Source organism: Oncorhynchus masou, chromosome 16 (genome assembly GCF_036934945.1).
Source record: "Oncorhynchus masou masou isolate Uvic2021 chromosome 16, UVic_Omas_1.1, whole genome shotgun sequence".
Taxonomy (NCBI): domain Eukaryota; kingdom Metazoa; phylum Chordata; class Actinopteri; order Salmoniformes; family Salmonidae; genus Oncorhynchus; species Oncorhynchus masou.
In genome coordinates, this window is record NC_088227.1 from 17581669 (window position 1) to 17608052 (window position 26384).

A 26384-nucleotide genomic window follows, 5' to 3' on the forward strand; every position below is an offset into this window, starting at 1 on the left:
TAGTTTTACAAACGGCAACACCACAGCACATTTCCACCCAGCAGGTACCACCCCAGTCATCCACAGCATATTAAACAACCCTAACACAGCTTCCAACACACTGTCCGGTGCGTGCTTAAATATCACATAACACACCCTCGAGGAGCAGTCCGCCTGCAGCCCTCCAACACCCTTGTCATCTCAAACACCCTTGTCATCTCAAACATGCCCTTACGAAAAAAGATTGCAGTCAGAGTGCAGTATAACTCCAGTGCACTACAGTATGCTGCAAATACTGCATCCAAAATACTTTTATGCAATAATTTTGCAGTGTAACGGCAATAAGAGTGCAGAACACTGCAGTTATTCTGCAATTACTGTGTCCAAAATACCACAGTCAACTGCAATTACTGCACTTTCAAAGCTGTAATAGTTTTTGTAAGGGTAGAGAACTCATCCATAGCTTCTCCTGACTCTCCCTTTCTCTTTAAGACATATCCATGCTTCTTTAACTTTTCAATACGTCTCTTCTTACTCTCATAACACATGTGCTCACATCTATGAACCACTGCATTTGTCTTTTCTGTACTTGATACAGCTGTGACGTTTTCTTCTACCAACACTGGAATACCAACACTGGAATTCCAACTCTGCTTTTACTCGGCTTCGCCTCTTCGCTGTAAACTGTCCCAAAGTTCAACAGAGATCGACTATCTCTGCTATCGATATATTTTTCTCTGCTGTGTGGCAGACTGTTGTAGTCGATTCATAGTTTTAAAATGTGGCGGATAAATAAAGATGTCCCACTCAGGCCGTTTACAATGGAAAAAAATGGTCACAGTTCCGGTCTGCTTAAGGGGTGTTTCTCCCATAGGCACCAATGCATTAGCAGCTGGGTCTGGTCCGCTTAGTTTATTGATTTGTATATGAACCAGAAAAAAGGAGCGAGTGAGATGTCTCGCTTCCTGTTTTATCTCTGATAGCTGTGATCCATATCCGATTTCGGATTTCCTGATATGATTAGGGGTTGGGAAAGAACGAAGTTCATTCAATTTAGCTAGTCTTTTCTGAAACGTAACTGCTTCGTATGATTTGGGCATTTAGAGTACGGTGTAACTCAAGTATTACGATTCAGTAAACGTACAAAGGCAAAGCGCTGTTTTATTTGTGAAAAGAAGCGGCGAGGTTAGCCAGCTAGATTTAGCTAAAGCCTTTAGCCTGCACTGTTGAAATGTCTGCCTCGGCCGGTGTCTCTCCGTCAGCCCAGGGCACTGCCCTGGTCAGTCCAGGCACGGGGATGTCCATGTTTCGGTGGCTTGAGGTTCTAGAGAAGGAGTTTGACAAGGCGTTTGTTGACGTCGATTTACTACTGGGAGAAATCGATCCAGATCAAGCTGACATCACCTACGAGGGTCGTCAAAAGATGACAAGTCTCAGCTCCTGTTTTGCTCAGCTTTGCCACAAAGCCCAGACGATTTTTCAACTTAATCACAAAGTCGAGGTGAGCACAAGCTTTTCTTGTATCAATGTTACAAAGTATGTGTATGATCATCTGGTATGTAAGGGTATGCTGGTTATGTATGAATTATTAAATAGCTGACAGAATGTCACTTTCAATGACAGTGCGTCTCTGCCCATCCAGCTGACTGTCAATTGAAATAGCTAATTGACATAGCTAATCAGGCATCACACACACACACGATTTGAGTGCCCCTCCACGTTGCCAAATCTATTGATGAGTGAAACAAAATGAAGGATCATGCTATCCCTTACTCCACGTATGACCTCACCATGCTCACATTAATGAATGTTTGATCAGGAGTGTAGTTGACTCTGTCAACAAGACTTTCCCAGCAATTCCTGACTACCACAGAGCTCTTATTACGGCATGTAAATCAATACTGCATTTCAGCCTTCAGCTTCAGCTTCAGCTCAATATATTTCTGAGGCCAGGAAATCTGGCTTTACACAAGCAGTTGGCCCCCAACAACACCAGAACGTCATTGCCTATTAGGCTATTTGACGTGGCTAAAGTAAACAACATTTGTGGAAAATCCGCTATCATGCAATTTGCGAAGTGCCTCAGTTTTCTGTCCATTGGCAGAGCGTGTGACCATTTAAAATGATTCTAAGATATATTTAGAGAAAATAGGTTAGATCTGCATCGTTACATCCTTACCTAGGCCTACATGTTTTCTACCGGTCTACAGTAGTTTTATGAGCTAATGGTAGGTTGATACAATGGTCATATTAGATGGTGGTTGTCCCCATGTCAGGTATCGGGTTTATAGCAGGAAGGGTAGGTCAGAAGCCCATGCTAAATATACATCAAAGGCCCCAAAAAATCTATGCCTTCTGCGGCCAGTGGCCATTGTGCCGTGCTCCATCACGTGATCGGGTCTTTCTCACAGGCTACAAGTGAAGACAGACACATCGGATCAAATTCCGAGGTGCATATTGAAGATATTGGAAGAACGTCCACATTTACTTTTCTTCAGCCAACAAGACGAGTAGGCATAATGGACAGCAAAAGCACTAGCCTATGTCATTCTACTATCCCCCATAGTACAAAAGTCGACCTATTCTGTGCGAGAAATAAATATTTGTTTACTACATGATTCCATATGTGTTATTTCATAGTTTTGATGTCTTCACTATTATTCTACAATGTAGAAAATAATAAAGAAATACCCTGGAATGAGTAGTTGTGTCCAAACCTTTGACTGGTACTGTATGTATGCATTTTGTTTTGTTTTAGAATGGACCATTATCATGCACCTGTATCGAAACAGGGGCATCGGGGAAAAAATAAATGCCATATATGCACTTAAATAGCGAATGGAAGACACTTTTCTCCATGGTTTATTTTCATGCCAGGCAGGTAGGCTATACTCCTGTTGTAAATATAAGCAAAGTGCTTAATATTAGGGAAGTTGAGAAATAAATATAGTAGGCCTAGCCTATAGAAAGCTGGTGCGATTCTCCTCTTTTTAGTAGAGGCCATCACTCTGTTTTCTCACGCAATTGCATAGCCTATTGAAATGTTGCTCAGCATGAGCTCAAGGGTTCTCATGAAGTGTTTGATTAGATTTTCAAATATATTTGCATTGTCGTCAGTGATTAGAGGGACAATAGAGTGCTGAGTACCAGGCAGTTAGCAAGTTTGGTAGGCTACTAATGACCAGCAACATCAGAACTTGGAGAAGCCTAATCACCGTGACTATACGGTCACTTGGAATCTGACTGCCTTCATGACTCGTGACTGCCGATGCGGCGGTAATACGGTCACCGCAACAGCCCTATTTAGGCCTGCCCGACTAGACTGTTATTGATTACTAAACATAAAAGAGTGATTGCTCAGCTATTAAGACTTCCTCAGCCTCGTCTCCTCGTAGATGCACTATTGTAAAGTGGCTGTTCCACTGGATGTCATAAGGTGAATTCACCAATTTGTAAGTCGCTCTGGATAAGAGCGTCTGCCAAATGACTTAAATGTAATGTAAAATGTCTCTGGACTGTTACTCAGGTATTGTTTATCAGGAAGAGGTCAGCAGGACGCCTGTTTTTTTTCCTTCCTTCATGCTTAGAGAGCACAGTGTTTAGGAGCAAGGATATAGAGACTCCAACCACGAGACACACATTCCACACTTGCCCAACAATCTGTGTCACATCAGGAAGTCCTGCCCCTTTTTGGTGTGTGTGTGTGTGTGTGTGTGTGTGTGTGTGTGTGTGTGTGTGTGTGTGTGTGTGTGTGTGTGTGTGTGTGTGTGCGCGCATTTGTCTGCTTGCATTCGTGTGTATGTCCGTGTCTGTATGTGTCTTTGTATTTTGTCAGTTGGTTTGGTGTGCGATGTCAGCAGCTGCACTGTGTAGGCTAATGTTTCTCCTGATGTAGCATACTGCCACCTGTGTGTCCAGACATGTGGGCTGTCTCAGTCTGAATAGAGGCAAAAGTGGTCAGCGAAACAGACACACACACTCCTAATGTCCTGAATTATTTAAACTTTTTTTCCACCTACTACCCTACATTTTGAGGAGTAAATAGAGGCTAAACTGTCTTAAATGGTGGGTTGTACTGTATAATATTCTAGGCCTGTTTGATTTAGACTGGGTCTCTATTATAATGAAGGCCTGCCTGATTACTGCAATGATGAGTCTCTGTCTGAGGATGATGATGATTGATAAATCATTTAGGAGACGGGTAGTTTAGTATTCGGGAAGATTCGCATGATATAATCACACTCCTCTTTCATCATCATAGGTGGAGTGAATCCTAACCTTATTCAAAGCATACTGTGGATCAATTCATTCCTACAGCTGAGACATGCAGGTGGCCCCATTTCTATGCCATAAATAAATAGATGGATTGTTCTCTGCACTCCACTCTGCTTCCCGTGTTGCCAAGCTGAATAAGCTCCAGAGACGAGCACAAATATATATATTTTTTTTTCCCAGGGTTTTGTTGTGTACAATAGACAACCTTCAGTGCAAGATCTGTAGGCCAATTCATTTTGGCACAATTCCTTCAGGCTTGAATAACAAGGAGCCTGCTTTCTAAGAAAAATAGCATTGTAAAATCTGATGGAGAACAGAGTGGAAATGTAAAATGGGAAAAATCAAAAATGGAATTTGATCTGTGCTGGGATAATGATTTGGGCCTGGTACACTTGACTTGACTAAACATACATGATGATGAGGGTTCCTAAGAATCTAGGAAGTCTGAAGAAGCGTACAATTATGTAACTCTGTCTGTCTGACTCTCTCCTTCTCTCCTCCAGGCTCAGCTGGTTGGCCTGCGATCGGAGCTGACTGACGTGCAGGCAGAGAGGGTGGTGGTGGAGAGGGAGGTTCACGACCAGCTCCTCCAGCTCCATGCCATGCAGCTGCAGCTTCACGCCAAGGCTGGGCAGACCGTCGACTCGGACTCCATCAAAGACAGGATGGTAGGGCACCGACCACACACCCTCACACCCACACAACTCTCTCGCTCTAGTTTCTACTACGTACGTCCTACTGTGGTTTCTTATGTCGCTGTTCCGTCCGAGAATAAAACTACCTGTATGCGTCTTGGACATTCTTGGGAAGAAATACAAATACCTTTTAATTGTTTTTACCGTTGTTGATGCGTTACTGTACCTGAATCTTCGGACTGCTAAATTATTTTATGGTATACCTGCTAAGGTTCCAGTGGGCCTGTAAAGTGGTAAATGGTCTCATTCTTCCCCACTGCTTGGCTGTGGTTTTCTAACCTCTGACCCCTTCTCTGTTCTTCTCACCTTAAGCCTGTTCCCTCAGTGGAGGAGATGGTAAGTGTGTGCATGTCCTCTGTGTGTCTGTTTTTTTTGGTTGGGGATAGCTGTGCGTCTGTGTCTGTACTCATCCCACCCTCAAGTTCTGTCTTTTCCTGCTCTTGCTAACAACAGTTCATCAACAAGTCCAACAGGCTGCCTATGGGGCTCATGCTAGCAATGACTGACAGTGACAACTGATCTGGAATTATTGTAGCTTTGTTACATTGTCTGTTATTGCCTATTCATGTATGTCCGTGTTGCCCCTTTTGATTGGAACGTGCATGTTTTGATACTTGGAACGTGTTTTGTTTCAATTGTCAAAAAAGCACAAAGGGAAGTCAATGATTTCTAGGGTGTGTGTGTGTGTGTGTGTGTGTGTGTGTGTGTGTGTGTGTGTGTGTGTGTGTGTGTGTGTGTGTGTGTGTGTGTGTGTGTGAGTGAGTAACCCAGTTTGCGTGTTGTTCGTTCTTAATCAGCAGAAGTGTCAATGCTTTGAACTTATGACAGCCAAACCCACAGTCACCTACCTTGTTTGCGTGTATTTTGTCGCAAAGTAGATATTTAATTTCTGCTTCACCGATACTGTGTATTGTATCCATGTTGGTCTGTGACATGGTCTTTGTGGCTGCAGCCCAGCCTGTGAGGATGCAGCAGTGGACTGCTCTTTTCCTGCTCCCTGCCCTGCGGACGGCTGCAGTGCCTGTCGACAGCGCTTCCTCTAATGTTGATCAGAGGAGACTGCTCCAACCTTCAGTCATGGCCCATTCTCTCTGACTCCTCAGTGGAGCAGGGAGGGGTCTCTGTACAGCAAAGTGCCAAAGCTGACCGGAGTAAAGCACTTTCACTCTCTCTTTCTCTGTAGAGTTTAACTCAACCGTGTGTGTGTGTGTGTGTGTGTGTGTGTGTGTGTGTGTGTGTGTGTGTGTGTGTGTGTGTGTGTGTGTGACAGGAGAGGGAGCTGCAGGACAACAAGAAGGAGAAGGTGAAGGAAGTGAAGTTGGAGGCAGAGGTCAAGCTGCATAAGAAGGAGAATGAGGCCCTCCGCAGGCACATCGCCGTACTGCAGGCTGAGGTCTACGGGGCCAGACTGGCAGCCAAGTACCTGGACAAAGAGCTGGCTGGAAGGTAACTCCAGCTCCAACCCTAGCTCCAGCTCCAACCCTAGCTCCAGCTCCAACCCTAGCTCCAGCTCCAACCCTAGCTCCAGCTCCAACCCTAGCTCCAGCTCCAACCCTAGCTCCAGCTCCAACCCTAATCTTGACATAACGCAAATAGGATCTTCCCCTCCAAATTCCCAATTTAACCCCTGATCAGGGCCATATCCTTTTTTCCACAAACAGAAGCAAGCAGATTGAAATAGGGAGGGACGACCTGAAACCAATAATGCTGGCGTTGGTAACCGGTTGTCTTTGTGTCCATTGTCTCCAGAGTTCAGCAGATCCAGTTACTGGGTCGGGACATGAAGGGGCCCGCTCATGACAAACTATGGAACCAGCTGGAGGCTGAGATCCACCTCCACCGCCATAAGACAGTCATCCGAGCCTGCAGGGGGCGCAATGATCCCAAGAAACCCCTACCTTCTCCAGTAGGGCATGTGAGTGGACATCAGAGCCATCGCTAGGGGATTGATCTTAATTGTAGTTAAGGTATTTTTACTGTTTGCTTTTCACTATTTATTTGCCTGTTTGATCTCTACCTCAGGAAACAGATGTACTGAAGAAGACCCAAGGAGTTGGTCCTATTCGTAAAGTAGTGCTGGCCAAAGAAGATCACGAGGGACTTGGAATTTCAATCACGGTAACCTCCACCAATTTACCCCAAACCAGAAAGTGTTAAATGCTATGTCTTAACCCGTAGTGTGTTGCTCATCTGTCATGGTCCATACCTTAATATGTGTGTGTGTATGTCTTATTTCCGGATGGAAAGGGTGGTAAGGAACACGGAGTGCCCATCCTGATCTCAGAGATCCATCCTACCCAGCCTGCGGAGCGCTGTGGGGGGCTCCATGTGGGTGATGCCATCCTGGCTGTCAACAGCATCAACCTGAGGGACGCCAAACACAAGGAAGCCGTCACCATCCTTTCACAACAGGTCAGACTCGGCTCCTGGGAGAGAGAAGGGCTGAGTGCTCGCATCTTGAATTCAGGCAAACTTAGCCTGCTGGTCCAGATATGTTTGCTTTGTTATGTTTGTTGTCATGCTATACATGTATGACATAATGACTGCATTGAAGCGTTGGTACATGTACACTAAGGGACCATTCTAAGTAAAACAATAGTAAAAAGCTAAGATATTCTTTTTGTGATTTCAAAAGCATTTCTTGGTGACACCTTTTTTGTGTGAGTCTGTGTGACCATTTAGTGGTTAGCCTGGGGGTTAAAGTTTTTACTGAGAGTCAGTCATCTCTCCTCTCTCTAAAACATCAGTGGTGCCCTCAGTCAGTCTACAACCGGAGGTTCATGCTGGGGTTAGTCAATTCAGCCTGCAGGACTGCTGCTCTGCATTGGAGGGGAAAACAGTTAATCATGCCTCAGCAAACCAACAAATGAACTAAGTAAGCTCTTGTTAAGTTGTCTCACCCTGTGTGTGTGTGTGTGTGTCCCCTCCAGAGGGGAGAGATAGAGTTTGAGGTTGTGTACGTAGCCCCAGAGGTGGACTCTGACGATGAGAACGTGGAGTATGAGGATGAAGCCGGCCATCGCTACCGGCTCTACCTAGATGAGCTGGAGGAGGGGTCAGCCGCCAGCAGGAACAACGGCACCGCAGACTCCGCATCGCTACAAGGTATGTTATGTCTACTGCACCTCATTATTCATAGAAAACAAACCCATTGTTTTCATAGTATTATGGCTTTATTTTAATGTGCGTGCATTTTAAACAGTGTTGTCTTACTTCACATTTCACTTGCTTTATAAAAAATGGGAGTCTTTGTGTTAATGTGAAAATGGACTTTAAAGAGTGCCAAAATGCCATATGAGCATATGGGAATGAACCGAAAATGTAGCGTTTCATCCACCTGAAAGGCCCACAGAATATGATGGTAGATCCTCCAGTAAAGAGCGAGTATTCATTCATGTCTGTCTCTCTCTCTGTGCCTACTGCTGCAGCTCTGGAGAAGATGTCCGTGAGTGACAGCCCGGAGAACGGAGACACCGGGATCTCCAGTGAGACGCCATCGGAGGAGACCCTGTCTAAGGCTGCTGAGTCTGGAGAGAGCTCGTCATAGGGGGGGGGGGGGGCTAAGAGACTGAAGTGCATGTGTGTTTGTGTACTATACTGTATGAGATTTGAGAGACTGGCCTGCACCAGATTCCCCCGGAGGATATATGTGGGGATAGAGTTGACTCATCATTGTTATTGAAACACACTCGGAGCTCTGTTGAATTCACGTCACTATCTTCGTGCAGTGGTGAGGAGCCAATTAGATGAGACCCGATATTGAGGAAAGGATGTGGGTCTAGTTTGGAGAAGATGGTAGATCTCTCAACTGAGTGGTATTTTTCTCTGTTTGCATATAGTTACTGATCCTTTTTGCCCCCACGCTGACGACACTACCTTACTGGGACTGCCCTGCTGGTAATGAATACTATTTTACAAGGCCGAGAAAGATCTCCCTTCATAAATGTTGGCTTTTATTTCTCTCTTCCACATGTAGCTACTGTAGATTAGGGTTTTTCTCTCAACTTGAATGTTCATCTTCTACCACTGATTATGGTATCGATGTTGAATCCCACGTCAAACCTGCACCGCTCTTAGATCCACCTACCAGTAGGCCTAGTCCTTAGTGTTCAGAATATGAGAGAGCTACATTCACCGACTGTATGTCCAAAAAGAATGTACAGGGAAAGAATTCTAACTATATCAGCTATGAGGGTGTTCTATCTGTGTTTGATCAATGGTATCACATAATGTCACCATAGTTCAGTGTTTAAATGCTGGATACATCTGTTTTTCAGTCCTCTGAGCACTCATTACACAATGTTTTTCTTTAATGGTCATTTAAAAAAATATATATAAAAAAAAATCAATATAAAATCATTTCTGGGTAGCAATCAATTAAAATGGTTAAATAGAAGCAAATTGCTCCTTAGCAAGAGCAGTTTCTCAAGCAAGAATTTTGGTAGAACTGTCTGAGTGAGGAGGTAAACACTAGCTGTTATTGGCAGAGAGGTTTGGAACTCTCTTATTGGTCTAACAAATTGACAATTTGGTGATGTAAACAGGCATGGCAAAAACTCCATCCCACCAAAACTGGCTGAAATGTCAGGTGATCTTTTCAAACAGCTCTTCTACTAAAAGGGCATTATTATAGTTAATGGTGTTTAACTGACCAGTGTTTTTGCAAAGTTGGGCTATATCTTCTTCATTACACGGACAATGATATGATTCGTGTGTGTATAAAGCACTGCAAATTGAGTCGTCTGTAAGAGGAAGTGAGCGGTCGGGGGACAACGCAAAAGGACAGAATAGGGAGACACCGGATTGGAGGGCCAAATCTTGTCTTTTCTGTTGTCATGTTGACCAAAATCAGAAGTGCAATGTCTTTATTTTTCCCCTCTTAAACTCAACTAGGATTTCTCCTTTGTTCTAGTCCCTTTTAACAAAGTACATATCTTGCCTTTTGGATGCATCTCCCAAAAGTCCATCGTTGGTTGGTTTTCCCCACCCTTCTCTACTGCCGGTCTCAGTCAGATTGTCTTCAGACTCGTTAGGACCCAAAGATGACTGACAACAGTGTGTCTGCTGCACTGTGTTCTGATATCTTCTTTAAATGTATTTATTTCACCTTTATTCAACCAGGGAGGCCAGTTGAGAACAAGTTCTCATTTACAACTGCGACCTGGCCAAGATAAAGCAAAGCAGTGCGACAAAAACAACACACATAAACAAACGTACAGTCAATAACACAATAGAAAATAAAATATGTACAGTCCGTCATAGGTTGGTAACCTTATGGAGTGATGGGGGTTTGTTTTCTAGCTTTATTCAATTCATTTTACACAACCAAAAGGTTTCTGTATATGCAAAGGATAATAGCAATAGAATGTTTTTATGCACAATCCATTTATTCAAATTCACAAACTATCATCTTTAGACTATAGAAATAAATCTGTATATGCTATATTAATGTATTAGCTATTTTAAAATAATAATTTTTGTAGATCATATTGGAATTTAGCTACTGTAGTAGCATCTCTACTTATTACAAATGTAATTGTGTCATGACAATCTGCAGCCTTGTGTTCTAATGTTGATCTCATTCATGGCCATTTATCAGTGAGGCTAAACTGCAGGTCCGGTTTTGGATGTAAATTGAGCTTTGATCTAACTCAAATGCTCTGCATGAAGGATGTGTCCACACCCTGCTTAACGTTAGTGAAATGAGAGCGGCACTAGAGACCGAGGCGTCATCCCAACACTGGCGCTGCATGTCATGCCATAAAGAATGTTCATCTTTCCGCTTGTTGCCAGGGATTTCGCCAGAAGGAACAAAGGCTCACTTTATGTACAGTTTTTTTTTTACCCGACCTTGTTTTCTTAATGTTATTTTCTTAATTTAAAAGGGGTCTCTGAAATATCTGTACGTAATGTATAACATTAAATAAACAAATGTATTTGCCCAATGTGGTCTGTGGATAGCCCGCCCTGCCGTCAGGGCTCAATCTCTTGAAGGATTCAATCTTCACTAGGTTGAAATGTGAAGATCCAAATGTTTGAATGAGGAACAGAATGATTAAGTGGAAGTTTATTTTTTCTGATCTGTTTGTTACTATAATATTGCTTTGTTCAGTGAACCACAATGAACACCAGGGGGCGATGTAAAACTGTAGAACCAGTCGGTACAGTCTGAGTTTATACATACATAAAATGTTGCTAATTAAAAGTTATTCAAACTGCTCATCTTAGTTATGGTAAAAAAAAGCCAAATACTTTTAAATAGGCTGCAATTTTAGATTTGAACCGTTTAAGCCGTTTTGATGGGAGGCACAGTACAAAACAGATAGGCCTTCAATCAATTGCATACTCCTCACGTCCTTTCATCTCCTCAAAACCCATTGGAGAAGGTCAGAGGGGAGGGACATCAGGCTTTCTCATCCAATTGGTTTTAAGGATACAGAGGTCTCGAGTAGTATGCAATTGAGAAAAGGCCCTACTCTTCAAGCTCATATGAACAAAGTCAGCAGTCTGCAAGAAGAGACATGACTGGAATTTGAGGGGATAAGATGAATAGCTAAGAGCAGTGTGTTCGCAGAGAGCTGCTCTGAGTCTGAGCTTTCATGTAGCTTTGGGTTGGAAGCTGGAGGTGTAAAACAGTGTTCCACACCCCTGTGTGAACGACTAAGCCGAGGCCACTAGCAGACACCACCTCACACACACACTCATCACAGCCACAAAACAGGCTTTACTCAAGCCTAGTCGATCTCCATCAGACCATCACCCTACCCCCCGCTTCTGAAGAGACCAGTGACGTGTTATCAGGGTCCTCAGATAGGCCGTCATACCCAGCTCTCTCCCCTCGGGTGGGCCCATTGCTGGGAGGACTGGGCAGCAGTAGTGTGGCTGATCATCAGCTGCTTCCCCACGACTGACACCAAACTGCCACATTCCTCCACAGACAGACACAGGCTGAGTGGAGTTGGGGGGGATCCTGCAAACTTCCTGCTTCTTTGGGCGCTGGGACTGGAATGCCGGGCATCCTTGGGCCGAGGCTACGGCTGCTGAGAAACACATTTTCACATAGTAAAGAGACCTTGACATGAAGAAGTCAACTGCTGGTGTTTTTATTCAGGGCTCAGCTTACAGCCAACATGCAGTAGACACACAGAACGTTTTGAAAGAGTGACATCACAGAGAGTGTAGAGAATAACTTCTCGCAGTACATGTACATACAACCCAGCTGAAAAGATCTCCCAAAAATATTTCACAGAAATGAAAGAGTTCTTAGCTCGATCCCAAGTTCTGTCTTCAGTACACAGCAGCAACACCACACGCACAGGTGCTTTAAATACAGTCGACAGCATTTATTCCATTTCTATTTTCTTTCCTCTTGGCAATATACATTTTCAAACTATGCCCTTGTATGTACACACCTATACACAATCGACTAGACTGTAGTATCGGTACCATTCAACATGGCTTTGTATTCAACATCCATTTAAATGGAACTGGCCTGTATAGTAGTTCACCTTGTCCAGCTAAACAGAGCATCTGAAAAACACAGCTCTGTGATGTGTTTCAGTCCAGTTTACTCCCCTAAATCCCCTGCCGGGCGTTTCTCAATACGCCAGACTAAACTGTAAACACTCTCCTGTTGCCTTTTCATTGGCTCGCTGATCCAACTGACCAGATCTGCCTCCAGACTGACACAGAGCAGCGATGCAGCCGTCGGCTTCAGAGCCCCCTGCAACATGGTGACAAAGCCCCCATTGTGGGGGACCCCATGCGGTGACACCAGTCCTTTCAGTCACTTCATTCACAGTGTGTACTTCCAATTCTTTGTTAAGAGCACGGACTGACTTTGTTAAACATCCTATAGTAGGACCCGCTGGGGACAAATCTACCACTTTTAACTGGGGTGCTGCTTTATTTAATAAAGCACTCTGCTTCCTCTATGCTTCCCTGCTGAAAGCAGCTTAACCTCAGACCGAGAGATTCTGAAAGCTTTATCGTGACCTCAAAATATACTGTACAGTTCAGGAACGAAGTCACATTATTTCTTAATGTATGTTACAGTCACAAGCATCAGTCACAGTTGAGAATAAGGAGAGGTATTTTCCCATTTTCAGGATATTTCCTGTCTCCATCACCATTTGCTTTTTAATAAAATCACCCCACCCCTAAAAAGAAATAGGACAGTTGAAGTAACCATCTGTATTTTCTTATTCACAAAATGTCTGCCAGCACAGCCCCAGATACAAGCACTGTCGTCTCCCACATTCCTGAAAGTCAGTTGAGAAATAATTTAGAGGTTGTGTTTGCTACAGTAAGCTCAGTCCAAAATGGCCGTGAACTGATCAAAATCACAGTTTGACAGTTTAGTCCTGTAGTCCCAGACATGTTCCATCTTCAGGTTCCTCCAGAACTGCCCTCAGGGTCTGGTCTATGGTCCGGCCTGTGGACCATGGTGGGAGCCACTCTCACACAGTCCCTGGGGGTGGAGTAGGTTTCCAGCACGGCCGGCTTGGCCTGGGGCCTCTGGTAGTCTGAGAGGCCACTGCTCTGGCCCACAGGCTTGTTCACCTTGGGGCTGTCGTAGACCCCCTCAGAGTTACTGTGTCCCCGGTCTATTTTGAGCTGGGGCATCTGGTAGCCCCCGGAGGAGCCCACCCCTGCCTTCCTGTCCAGGGTTTTAAAAGATGGGGTCTTGCTGAGGACCACACCTGGGACGCTGTAACTAGCCGGGTCGGGCAGGAACCCGTCCTTGTGGAAGGTGTGATGCTCGATGATGGGCGTGGCGTACTCTGGCTCCTGGTTGGTGAGAGGCAGGGCATACTGGTTGGCTGTGTGCAGGTAGTCGTAGTGGGTGGAGGGGTTGCTAGGATCCTCTTTGGTCTCCGTGTCCATAGGCCGGAACGTAGAGCCCTTCCTGGCCACTGTGCCAACCCCAATCATCAGAGGCTGCTGGTACTCTGGAGGACAAGGACACAAGCCACTTAAGAACAGAATACTACCAACTTTATTACTGGTGATCAAACGTGACAATCTGTTTTGGAATGAGCATATTAAAACACCAAATCAAAAAATTGTTTTCACTCAATTATAATGAATAACATGACTCTGTTATAGATCAAAAGGACAACACTTTTTCAACACGGACATTATCTCTTTGATTTCTCTGTATATACAGGTAGCAGGTTAACAGTGCACAGGGAGCCTGTGATCTATCTAAATATAGAATATTCAACCCTGGCAGAGTATGTGAATCATCAATAATTGGTGCCCTGAAGGGAAGCTGTGGATTATTAACAGTAGCAGTAGACCATTATTCATCTGGCTGCCTCAGCCTGTCAGGAACTATTCAGCAGACTAGTAGAGGACTTTCCAAAGTCAAGGATTACACCGGCTAGCCTCCTGCCGGCTCCAGCTTTAATGATCAAACCCTCTGCAGCTTACCCAGAATTACATGTAATTACTGATAAGAGCCAGAGAAGAGAGGATCGTCAACTGGCTTTACAGGCCATTGTGTGATGTCTTCTTACTTTGTATGGTCGGTTCACACACTGAGCCAGGAGCTTACAATGAGTTCTAGATTACCTTGGCCATGGAGTGAGCAGAGAACTGTAAAGCAGAGAATTGTGTGTGCGAGAAGGGTCACAGTTACTGTGAATGGAGTTGTCTGTAAAGAGTGGAGAGCTTGACTTTCAGAGTTCACCACCACACACTGCCTGGCTGATGGAGTAATTATGGATCAATACAAGTAACCCAGCCTCTCGTGAAGGAAGATGGAAGTTCAATAGCAGGTGGTGGTGCCTAGGGCCGTTACGGTGACTGTATTACCGCCACACCGGCAGTCACAAGTCATGAAGTGGAGTCAAACTCAATGTGATCGTTTAGTCACGGTGATTCTCCAGGCTCTGATACTGCTGATGGTCATTAGTAACCTACCAAACTTGCTAACTGGTACTCAGCACTCGATTGTCCCTCTAATCACTCTGACATCAATGCAAATGTAATCGAAAATCTAAATCAAACACTTCACGAGAGCCCATGAGCTCATGTTCTAAAACATTTCTATAGGCTATGCAATTGGGTGAGAAAACAGAGTGATGGCCTTCACTAAAAAGAGGAGGATCCCATCACACTATACGGCAATATTTTTAGTCAGTTGGACGGCGCTTTGCGTTCCGTCCAACTGACGTGCCGTGTGAAAGGAAATTTGCAACACAAACAAACATGGAGGAGAGTGAACGTGACAGAGCACGGCGACACGGAGCTCGTACCTAAAAGAGGGGCTACTTCGGTCGCATGGATGTGGTTTGGGTATGAAAAGTCTGACACGGACCAGAAAACAGTCCTCTGCAAAATATTCCGCAGGCCGGTCCCGACAACAGGCTCAAATACCACTAACCTATTTTACCACCTACGCAAGAATCATGTCAAACAGTACGGTGAGAGTCTATGGATGAGACCCCCCAAAAATTGTAGAGTGCTCAAAACAAACCCCCAACTTGCTGAGGCTTTTGCCCGCGGCAAACCATATGAGAAAGAATCAAAGATGGAAGGAGATAACAGCTGCCGTTACAACTTACATCTGCAAAGACATGGTCCCAATTTACACAGTCGAGAAACAGGGGTTTCGTGAGTTGGTGCTAACACTCTGCCCAAGGTACCAAATGCAAATTGATTTGTGACATGTATTAAATGCGAAAATAACATGCAAAGCGGGCAAGTTGCCCGAGTTACACCAGGAACACACAAACCCTGCATCAGTGCTCAGACTGTCCGCAATAGGCTGGATTGAGGGCTTGTAGGCCTGTTGTAAGGCAGGTCCTCACTAGACATCACCGTCAACAACGGTGCCTATGGGCACAAACCCACCGTCGCTGGACCAGACAGGACTGGCAAAAAGTGCTCTTCACTGACGAGTCACGGTTTTGTCTCACCAGGGGTGATGGTCGGATTCGGGTTTATCGTCGAAGGAATGATCGTTACACCGAGACCTATACTCTGGAGTGGGATCGATTTGGAGGTGGAGGGTCCGTCATAGTCTGGGGCAGTGTGTCACAGCATCATCGGACTGAGCTTATTGTCATTGCAGGCAATCTCAACGCTGTGCATTACAGGGAAGACATCCTCCTCCCTCATGTGGTACCCTTCCTGCAAGCTTATCCTGACATGACCCTCCAGCATGACAATGCCAACAGCCATACTGCTCATTCTGTGTGCGTTTTCCTGCAAGACCGGAATGTCAGTGTTCTGCCCGGATCTCAATCCCTTTGAGCACGTCTGGGACCTGTTGGATCAGAGGGTGAGGGCTAGGGCCATTCCCCCCAGAAATGTCTGGGAACTTGGTGGAAGAGTGGGGTAACATTCCACAGCAAGAACTGGCAAATCTGGTTCAGTCCATGAGGAGAATATGCACTGCAGTACTTAATGCAGCTAGTGGCCACACCAGATACTGACTGTTACTTTTGATCCTCCCTCTGTTCAGGGACACATTATTCCATTTCTGTTAGTCACATGTCTGTGGAACGTGTTCAGTTTATGTCTCAGTTGTTGAATCTTGTCGTGTTCATACAAATATTGACACACGTTAAGTTTCCTGAAAATAAATGCAGTTGACAGTGACAGGACGTTTCTTTTTTTGCTGAGTTTATATCGGGATATGAGATTTTGGCCATATCGCCCAGCCCTAATATTTAGCACATTGTTTCTCTTTACAACAGGAGAATAGCCTACCTAGCTGGCATGAAAAAGAACCTTGGGAAAAGCGTCCTCCATTCTCTATTTAAGTGCATAGATTACATATATTTTCCCTGTCCCTGTTTGAGACAGGTGCATGATAATGGTCCATTCTAAATCAAAACAAATTTCACACATTTATTATTTAGTTTATGTAAAGACAATATTAAAATCAAGAATAGGCTGATGGGTGAGAATACTAGCCTATCACTTGTGAATGATCCATTACCAACAGCATAAAATATATATATAAATATATCCCATTTAGCAGACGCTTTTGTCCAAAGCGACTTACAAGTCGGCTGGGGCCACTACTTTTACATATGGGTGGCCCCAGCGGGAATCGAACCCACGACGCTTGGCGTTGCAAGCGCCATGCTCTACCGACTGAGCCACACAAAACAAAGTATTTTTTTGCAACCCACCCATGTTTTAATACAGTTTGTATCACAACTAAAGTGGCCAAATATTTGTTTGTTTTTTAATTAAGTACATTATTGCCTAACTGGTATACATGAGCAATGCATGAGTTTCAAGTTTGGGGAAGAAAATGTTCACCATAAAAATACACCTTTAATAAAAGCATTAGAAGCATAATAGCATTTGAGGTCACTTTTGATAATGGTGTTTTCCGCTAATGGAACATTTGCGCTTATAGCCTACTGCCGTGTGTGCATTTTTGATGCTAGTGGTTCTCTTAATTTGGCATCTATCGGATCCCACAACTGTCCCAGACTATGTTTGGAATATTTATAGGTTGACATTGGCTAGTGCTTTTGCTGTTCATTAGGCCTACTCATCTAGTTGGCTGACAAAGTAAAGGTGGACAGTTCTTCCAATATCTTCAATATGCACCTCGGAATTGGATAAGAGTGTGAGCAGTTGTTTCCAATGTGCCGGTCTTCACTTGTAGCCTGTGAGAAAGAACGGATCACGTGATTGAGAGCCATGTGCTTCGGAGCATACAGCACCCAGGGAGAAGGGAATTCTAATTGTTATATTTAGCCCCAGTGTACAACAGTCACAAAACGTATGGATTTTTTAGGGGACGTTACAGCCACACAAACGGGATGCCGGTGGGAAATTTGAGGCATTATCAAGTGCATGTTAAATTGTGAATGAGAGAATGATGAAGTGTGTACAGCCCGCGCAAAAAAACAAAGCAGAGCTCATGCTTTTAATGCGACTTTTTTCAAATCATTGGAGTTGCATCATGCAGCCATACAATGTATTAAAAACTTAAACATATAACACAACGTTTGTAGAACAATTAAAGTTACATTAATCTAAATTAAGCATATAGGAGTACCTATTTCTTTGTTAAACGCTCAACACAGAATTTCCGCATGTGCACACTCCAGCAAATTGTTTGGAGAAAATATCCCTTCTATTTTTCAGCTTTGTAAAATAATATAAAATAATGCCACGTAATTCTAAGCTAATCTTGTCCACTTTTCTGTTCTTCTGAAATAGACTACATTTTCTTAATTTCATGTTTCTTTAGAACTTATTGTGAAGGTGTAGGCTATATTACATGGATTTATTAACCTCTTGAAACTCTAGGGGCGCTATATCATTTTTGGATAAAAAGACGTGCCCGTTTTAAGCGCAATATTTTGTCACAAAAAGATGCTCGAATATGCATATAATTGGTAGCTTTGGAAAGAAAACACTCTGACGTTTCCAGAACTGCAAAGATATTTTCTGTGCGTGCCCTAGAACGTGAGCTACAGGCAAAACCAAGATGAAACGGCATCCAGGAAATGAGCAGGATTTTTGAGGCTCCGTTTTCCATTGTCTCCTTATATGGCTGTGAATGCGAGAGGAATGAGTTTGCCCTTTCTGTCGTTTCCCCAAGGTGTCTGCAGCATTGTGACGTATTTGTAGGCATATCATTGGAAGATTGACCATAAGAGACCACATTTACCAGGTGTCCGCCCGGTGTCCTGCGCCGAAATTGGTGCGCAAACCTCAGCTGCAAGTATTTTTCCATGAAATTCAGAGAAGAAAGCAGGCTTCCACGAACGATATATCAATGAAGAGATATGTGAAAAAACACCTTGAGGATTGATTCCAAACAACGTTTGCCATGTTTCGGTCGATATTATGGAGTTAATTCGGAAAAAGTTTGACGTTGTTGGTGACTGAATTTTCGGTTCGTTTCGGTAGCCAAATGTGATGTACAAAACGGAGCGATTTCTCCTACACAAAGATGCTTTCAGGAAAAACTGAACATTTGCTATGTAACTGAGAGTCTCCTCATTGAAAACATCCGAAGCTCTTCAAAGGTAAATGATTTTATTTATTTGGTTATCTGGTTTTTGTGAAAATGTTGCGTGCTAAATGCTACTCAAAATGCTAAGCTAGCTTAGCATACTCTTACACAAATTAGTGAATAGCGATGGTTCAAAAGCATATTTTGAAAATCTGAGATGACAGTGTTGTTAACAAAAGTCTAAGCTTGAGAGCAAATATATTTATCTTTTCATTTCATTTGCGATTTTCATGAATAGTTAACGTTGCGTTATGCTAATGAGCTTGAGGCTATAAATAGAATCCCGGATCCGGGATTGCGCGACGCAACAGGTTAAACTGGATTTATTAAAAAGTAGACGTTCCAAAGTTCTGCATCAGTGGCTTGTGGGTTGTGTGTGGAAGCCAGGAGATGCTAAAAGTGTTCATGTTAATTAACGGTCAATTACCGTGGGACCGGCAGTTATTTGTTTGACAATCACCGGCTGACGAAATTTCGTGACCGCCACAGCCCTAGTGGTGCCTCCACAGAATGGTTCTATATTCACTTCCATGGGTGCCTCAGCCTCTTGAGTTGTGATGATTGGAAGTGTGGACGTACGTCTCAGTGAGTGCATGTGACCTCACCTGCCATGGTGCTGGTGACCAGGTCTAGTTTCTGTATTGGGTCTTTCTCTGAACTGTAGCTGATGGTGAACTCTGTGGACTGGTGCCTGGCAAACGGCTGCTTGATCTGCTTCCAGCAACCTGAGGGCCGGCAGGCAGTAAAAAGACAACTCCACAGACAGACATAATGACAGGACTCTAGCATGGAGAGAGAGCACATATATAAGCCCCAGATGCAAGCCCAGGCCTGACTGAATTTTCACTAACCACAACCCCCCCACTACACAGCACAGACATGTTGTCACAGATCAACAAATGGGCTCTGGTAGTTTCATTAAAGCAGCCATAATGATAAGGAATGACATGTAACCTGTCCACTGCCTGGGTATCACTATAACATGGATTATCCTGCCTACAGTTTGTAAACAAAGGATTCTAGGGCTCATCTTCACCATACATGTTGTTTCTCACCAAAAAAAATGATTCAATTTTGATGTGCAGTAATATGAATGACATCTTTTACAATGTAAATTGTTCACTGACCTGGTTTCTGGGCATCTGAAGATCCGTACGAGTTCTCTTTTGTCTTCTTCCTGTGACAGAAAGACAAATGGCTTTGTGAACTCCAGTTACAGGGAGGACAGTGGTGCTCCCTCACCCCATTCCTCTGATAACCTCCTGGGGGGAGATGAGGCACCACTGCCTGGCTCTGCTGAGCACCCCTTCTCTTGTTTCTCTTCTTTTCCCCCCCCCCTCCTCTCTGGGGAGTCATACAGCTGGCCACATCTTCTGACACTGACAGATGACCCCGTAAGGCATTTAGCATGCTTCAGCCCAACTGAATGGGAGTGCTCGCATACTCCGTTAGAAAGACCTTCGCTTGAAAAACGAGAAAAAAGGGTCAATAGTACTGTTTGTCCATTCTGAGACGCAACAGCCACTTGCTAGTCTGAATTAGTGTTGCACATTTTCCATGTGAAGTTAAGCCCAGGAATTTTGCTTAAAATTCATCAAAGAAGTTAGCTTATGACAGTGAACCTTTTTTTTGTGGGATATACAAGGCAATTCTAGGTCTTGTGGCATATTTTGGTTAAACTATCCCCAATTCAATGGAATTGCAACAGTCTGTATGCACAGTGCACTCTTCCATTACATGTACAGCTGATTTTCAAGATCTTTCACACAAATGAGATGCTATTGAGCCCACACTACTACACTGTCTGAGCCAAGGACTACATGCTTTGATTACAATACTGGGTGGAGTGAATATTTTATATGACATACATGTTTTTTAGTTAACTAGTAAATAGTAGCCTACAGCAAAGTGTGTTTAAATCATTTCTAACTAGTTCGTTTTTGCTACCATGTGGGTTCAAACTGAGTGTTAATTCACCTGTTTCCATACATGTTTCATTTAAAAAAAATCTTACACAGGAGTTGTTTAATCTAACTGCTTAACTATTTATCTGTGGAATTGTATTTTTTGTTTTTTTTACAATTTTTTTCTCTTTACAGGAAAATGCCATGGGCACTATCTGATGTGTGGAGACATTTCACTGCTTCTAATGTAGTAGTAAAAGCTGTGTACATTTGCAAATAATGTGTCAAACCATATGAGAAGAATGCAACAAAAATGCAGAATAATCTGAAGTGCATAAAGTTGCCTTAGCGCTCACAACAAGCAACCTCTGACAAAAGTCCCTCTACCTCTCTTCGAGGTGAAAATGACAAATCAGACACCTTATCAATAGCAACAGCTCACAGTCCTCCTGGAATCAGAAGTTTTTTTTTTACCTCAATGGAGGAACGTAGTCAGAGAAATGCTGATGAATGTCTTGCTTGAGCTGTGTATGCAACTGGTTCACCTCTTATGCTCACAAGCAATGTGTATTGGAAGACATTTCTGAATGTTCTTCGCCCAACATACACCCCTCCAACCAGACATGCTTTATCTACTCATTTGCTGGATGCCGATTTCAGAGTTCAAGTGAAGGTCAAGCAAATCATAGAGAAAGCAGACTGTATTGCAATCATCTCTGATGGGTGGTCAAATGTTTGTGGGCAAGGAATCATCTCCACCTCTCAACCAGTATTCTAAAAGAGCACAGACACAAGGGACAACAGACACACTTTTCTCTACATTGCAGATTAGCTGAAGGCAGTCATCAATGACCTTGGACCACAGAAGGTGTTTGCACAGGTGACAGACAATGCTGCGAACATGAAGGCTGCTTTGTCTAAAGTGGAGGAGTCCTACCCTCACATCACACCCATTGGCTTTGCTGCTCATGCATTGAATCTGCTCCTGAAGGACATCAGGCACTGAAAACAATGGATACACTACAAGAGAGCCAAGGAAAATGGTTAGGTATGTGAAGGGTCATCAAGTTATAGCAGCAATCTACTTCATCAAGCAAAGTGAGAAGAATAAGAGCACCACATTGAAGCTGCCCAGCAGCACCAGTTGGGGTGGTGTTGTCATCATGTTTGACAGTCTCCGGGAGGGGAAGGAGTATCTCTAAGAAATGGCCATATCACAGTCTGCTGATAAGGACAGCCACACCAAGAGGATCCTCCTGGATGATGTATTTTGGGAGAGAGTGGTAAGCAGCCTGAAACCTATAGCAGTAGCACGGATTGAGGGAGACAATGCCATCCTGTCTGTCGCTTAAAGCAGAGGAAACTGCAGTTCTGAAATACATCAAAAAGCATGAAGACTTCTGCCTGAAGCCCATACACGCTGCAGCGTTCATGTTGGACCCCAAGTATGCTGGCAAGAGCATCCTGTCTGGTGCAGAGATCAACAAGGCCAATGGTGTCATCACTACCGTGTTTCACCACCTTGTCCTGGATGAGAGAAAGGTTATTGGCAGCCTGGCAGAGTACACTTCCAAGCAAGGGCTTTGGGATGGAGATGCAATATGGCAGTCGTGCCAACATATCTCATCAGTCACCTGGTGCAAGGGACTCTGTGGATCTGAGGCTCTTTCCCCTGTTGCCTCCATCCTTCAAATCCCACCAACATCAGCCGCCTCAGAGCGCAACTGGTCCCTGTTTGGGAACACACACACCAAAACACACAACAGGCTGGCCAATACAAGGGTTGAAAAATCGGTGGCCATCAAGGCAAATTTGAGGCTTTTTGAGCCAGACAACGAACCATCCTCAACAAGGTTGGAAAGCGACAGTGAAGATGAGGCCTCAGAGTCTGATGTTCAAGAGGTGGACATTGAGGAGGTCCAGGGAGAAGACAACCAAAGCTTTAGTTTCTAGACTATCATTTTACAGAAGTATGTTGAAAATGTTTTTGAGAGATGAGATGGATCATTGGGGATCATTCAATATTCCCTTTTGTTGTTCAGTGAAATCATCCCATGTGAAGAGTCAACTCATTTAAAGTTCAACTTGTAACAAATTTTTTCTATTAGAAGGATTTTAATAATTTGCAATTACATCTACTTATGATAAGATAAAAGGCTTATGTTTCTGTCTCAATTAGATATGGTAAATATATCCAATGCAAAAAAACAGCTACATTTAAATGGTATTAATATTACATTTGTATATATTTCCATTTATTCCCAAGGAAAGTTTCCATTTCTGAATATTCCCCAAAATGTGCAACCCTTATCTGAACGAAGACAAGAAATCTGTAATTCATTTTGAAGATTTTGCCGAGATCTTAGAAGCGCAATTTTTTATCTAACCAAGTTGTTTGGTTCATTATTTCTTAATGAAAAAATGAAAATGAGTCGTCTCTCATTAAATTGCAACAAAGACTTTATTGAATAATCCCTACTGTTTGTTGTTTTTTTGCACTTTTTACCCCTTTTTTCCTCTCCAATTTTGTGATATCCAAATTGGTACTTAGTCTTGTCCCAACACTGCAACTCCCGGACGGACTTGAGAGAGGCGAAGGTTGAGAGCCATGCGTCCTCCGAAACACGTCCCTGCCAAGCCGCACTGCTTCTTGACACTGCTCGCTTTACCCGAAAGCCACCAATGTGTCAGAAGAAACACCATACAGCTGGGGACTGAAGTCAGCGTGCAGACGCCCGGCCTCCACAAGGAGTCGCTAGAGCGGTATTGGACAAGGACATCCCGGCTGGCCAAACCCTCCACTAGCCCGGACAACGCTTGGCCAATTGTGCGCCGCCTCATGGGTCTCCCGGTTAAGGCCGGCTGCGACACAGCCCTGGATCAAACCCGGATCAGTAGTGATGCCTCTAGCACTGTGATGCAGTGCCTTAGACCGCTGCGACACTCAGGAGGCCCTATAATCCCCGCTGTTGACCAATCACAGACAAAGAAGCGCAAACTTTAGCTACCGACTTCGGCTTGCCTCCAGAAAATAAAATGTGCTGGAACAGCCGACCAAACAAACATTTCACAAAATAACGTCATAATATAAGCGCAAACTCTTCCGAACTGTTTTGGCTGGGAAGCTTGAGGAAGCTTTTAAGCCCCTCTACCTTCCACCTCCACATAACCAAAGACAACCACATATGTGTTGTGCATCCTCCTCCACGAATGACTGTGGTTGTGTTGATGGTCAGGCTTGTTATGTTAGCTGAGCAACAGACAGGCAGCTATTTCAAAGGACTGTTCTAGGAATCTTCCTGACCCTCATTGTCCCATACATCTCTCCCTCGCTCCAATCTATTCCTTGTCCTCACCTCTCTCTTTTCCTGAAAAGATCTCCTCCTCGGGCACATCCATACTGACAGACACACAGGCAGACAGACGACATCACCCACACATAATTAACAGACATCGTCTAGAGAGTAGGCACACGGTAGAGAGAACCTGCTGCTACGGGGCCATATAAGGTCAGGCCAATCTGAGCTCGTCAGTCACGTTGTCATGGGGACAGGAACCCCATGAGTCATTAAGGTGCAAGCTCTTCTTACACGACCGTCTCTAAAAGCATTACATTATCTATTCAAATGACATGAACGACCCACTTACTTCTGCAGCATCTTGAATAGACAAATCCCAATGAGCACCACAGATAAGACTGTGGGTACGATGATGATGGCCAGCTTTACTGAGAATAGAGAGGAGAGAGCATGTTAGCCAGCTATGACACAAACAAACATCTGGTGGAAGCAATGTTTTAATGAGATGAGTACCTAGGTCTGCCTGGGAGGGCAACGGCTCAGTGATCTCCTCGTCCCCCACCGGAGGCTTGGGTTTGGTGGGTACCGTCTCCAGGGTGACCTGGGATGACATGTTCACTGAGGGTAAAGAGGGAAAGGGAGAAGAGTAGAGAAAAAAAAAGTAGAAGAGTGGTAGCGAGTGAGAGAGAGTGAGCATTGAACGATCAACAGATGTGCCAATTACATTCAGCAAAATTACAGATCTATCCTACTTCCCCACTTTATAGTAAATGTACTGTAAAACAATAGGTCAGTTCCCTACAGGAGCTGATCTTCCTCACCAAAGCTTCTCTAAAAGGCAGTCAATTGCAATTGCTGACTCACTGATAACACCATCTTGTCCTGCAGCCAAACCCACTCAACCAGACTGTTACAGTGGGGAGAACAAGTATTTGATACACTGCCGATTTTTCAGGTTTTTCTACTTACAAAGCATGTAGAGGTCTGTATTTTTTTAATCATAGGTACACTTGAACTGTGAGAGACGGAATCTAAAACAAAAATCCAGAAAAATCACATTGTATGATTTTTAAGTCATTAATTTGCATTTTATTGCATGACATAAGTATTTGATACATCAGAAAAGCAGAACTTAATATTTGGTACAGAAACCTTTGTTTGCAATTACAGAGATCATACGTGTCCTGTAGTTCTTCTTCAGGTTTGCACACACTGCAGCAGGGATTTTGGCCCACTCCTCCATACAGACCTTCTCCAGATCCTTCAGGTTTCAGTGCTGTCGCTGGGCAATACGGACTTTCAGCTCCCTCCAAAGATTTTCTATTGGGTTCAGGTCTGAAGACTGGTTAGGCCACTCCAGGACCTTGAGATGGTTCTTACGGAGCCACTCCTTAGTTGCCCTGGCTGTGTGTTTCGGGTCGTTGTCATGCTGGAAGACCCAGCCATGACCCATCTTCAATGCTCTTACTGAGGGAAGGAGGTTGTTGGCCAAGATCTCGCGATACATGGCCCCATCCATCCTCCCCTCAATACGGTGCAGTCGTCCTGTCCCCTTTGCAGAAAAGCATCCCCGAAGAATGATGTTTCCACCACCATGCTTCACGGTTGGGATGGTGTTCTTGGGTTGTACTCATCCTTCTTCCTCCAAACACAGCAAGTGGAGATTAGACCAAAAAGCTCTCTTTTTGTCTCATCAGACCACATGACCTTCTCCCATTCCTCCTCTGGATCATCCAGATGGTCATTGGCAAACTTCAGACGGGCCTGGACATGCGCTGGCTTGAGCAGGGGGACCTTGTGTGCGCTGCAGGATTTTAATCCATGACGGAATAGTGTGTTACTAATGGTTTTCTTTGAGACTGTGGTCCCAGCTCTCTTCAGGTCATTGACCAGGTCCTGCCGTGTAGTTCTGGGCTGATCCCTCACCTTCCTCATGATCATTGATGTCCCACGAGGTGAGATCTTGCATGGAGCCCCAGACCGAGGGTGATTGGCCGTCATCTTGAACTTCTTCCATTTTCTAATAATTACGCCAACAGTTGTTGCCTTCTCACCAAGCCGCTTGTCTATTGTCCTGTAGCCCATCCCAGCCTTCTGCAGGTCTACAATTATATCCCTGATATCCTTACACAGCTCTCTGGTCTTGGCCATTGTGGAGAGGTTGTAGTCCGTTTGAGTGTGTGGACAGGTGTCTTTTATACAGGTAACGAGTTCAAACAGGTGCAGTTAATAC

General features: G+C 44.1%; 2 protein-coding genes across 3 annotated transcripts in view; one reads left to right on the top strand and one right to left on the bottom strand.

Annotated features, from left to right (window-relative positions):
* Positions 1 to 820: 820 nt before the first annotated feature.
* gopc (golgi-associated PDZ and coiled-coil motif containing) lies at positions 821 to 10894 on the top strand. Of its 2 annotated transcripts, XM_064990971.1 has the most exons (9): positions 821 to 1480; positions 4758 to 4922; positions 5262 to 5285; positions 6220 to 6395; positions 6699 to 6864; positions 6972 to 7067; positions 7197 to 7361; positions 7880 to 8054; positions 8378 to 10894. In XM_064990971.1, the coding sequence occupies exons 1-9, from the start codon at positions 1211 to 1213 to the stop codon at positions 8494 to 8496; spliced, it is 1356 nt and encodes a 451-aa protein (XP_064847043.1). In that variant the 5' UTR covers positions 821 to 1210; the 3' UTR covers positions 8497 to 10894. The 2 variants fall into 2 exon arrangements, with proteins under 2 accessions (XP_064847043.1, XP_064847044.1); XM_064990972.1 differs by lacking the exon at positions 5262 to 5285 and having other exon boundaries at positions 825 to 1480.
* A 1142-nt stretch (positions 10895 to 12036) lies between these two features.
* dcbld1 (discoidin, CUB and LCCL domain containing 1) overlaps positions 12037 to 26384 on the bottom strand; it is a 41058-nt gene continuing 26710 nt past the window's right edge. Inside the window, exons 11-15 of the mRNA XM_064990973.1 lie at positions 24665 to 24769; positions 24501 to 24579; positions 20076 to 20125; positions 19554 to 19673; positions 12037 to 13900 (exon numbers count right to left, since the gene is read on the bottom strand). Of these exons, the coding sequence (XP_064847045.1) occupies positions 13338 to 13900; positions 19554 to 19673; positions 20076 to 20125; positions 24501 to 24579; positions 24665 to 24769 (917 nt within the window). The 3' untranslated portion in view covers positions 12037 to 13337. The remainder of the gene's footprint in view (positions 13901 to 19553; positions 19674 to 20075; positions 20126 to 24500; positions 24580 to 24664; positions 24770 to 26384) is intronic.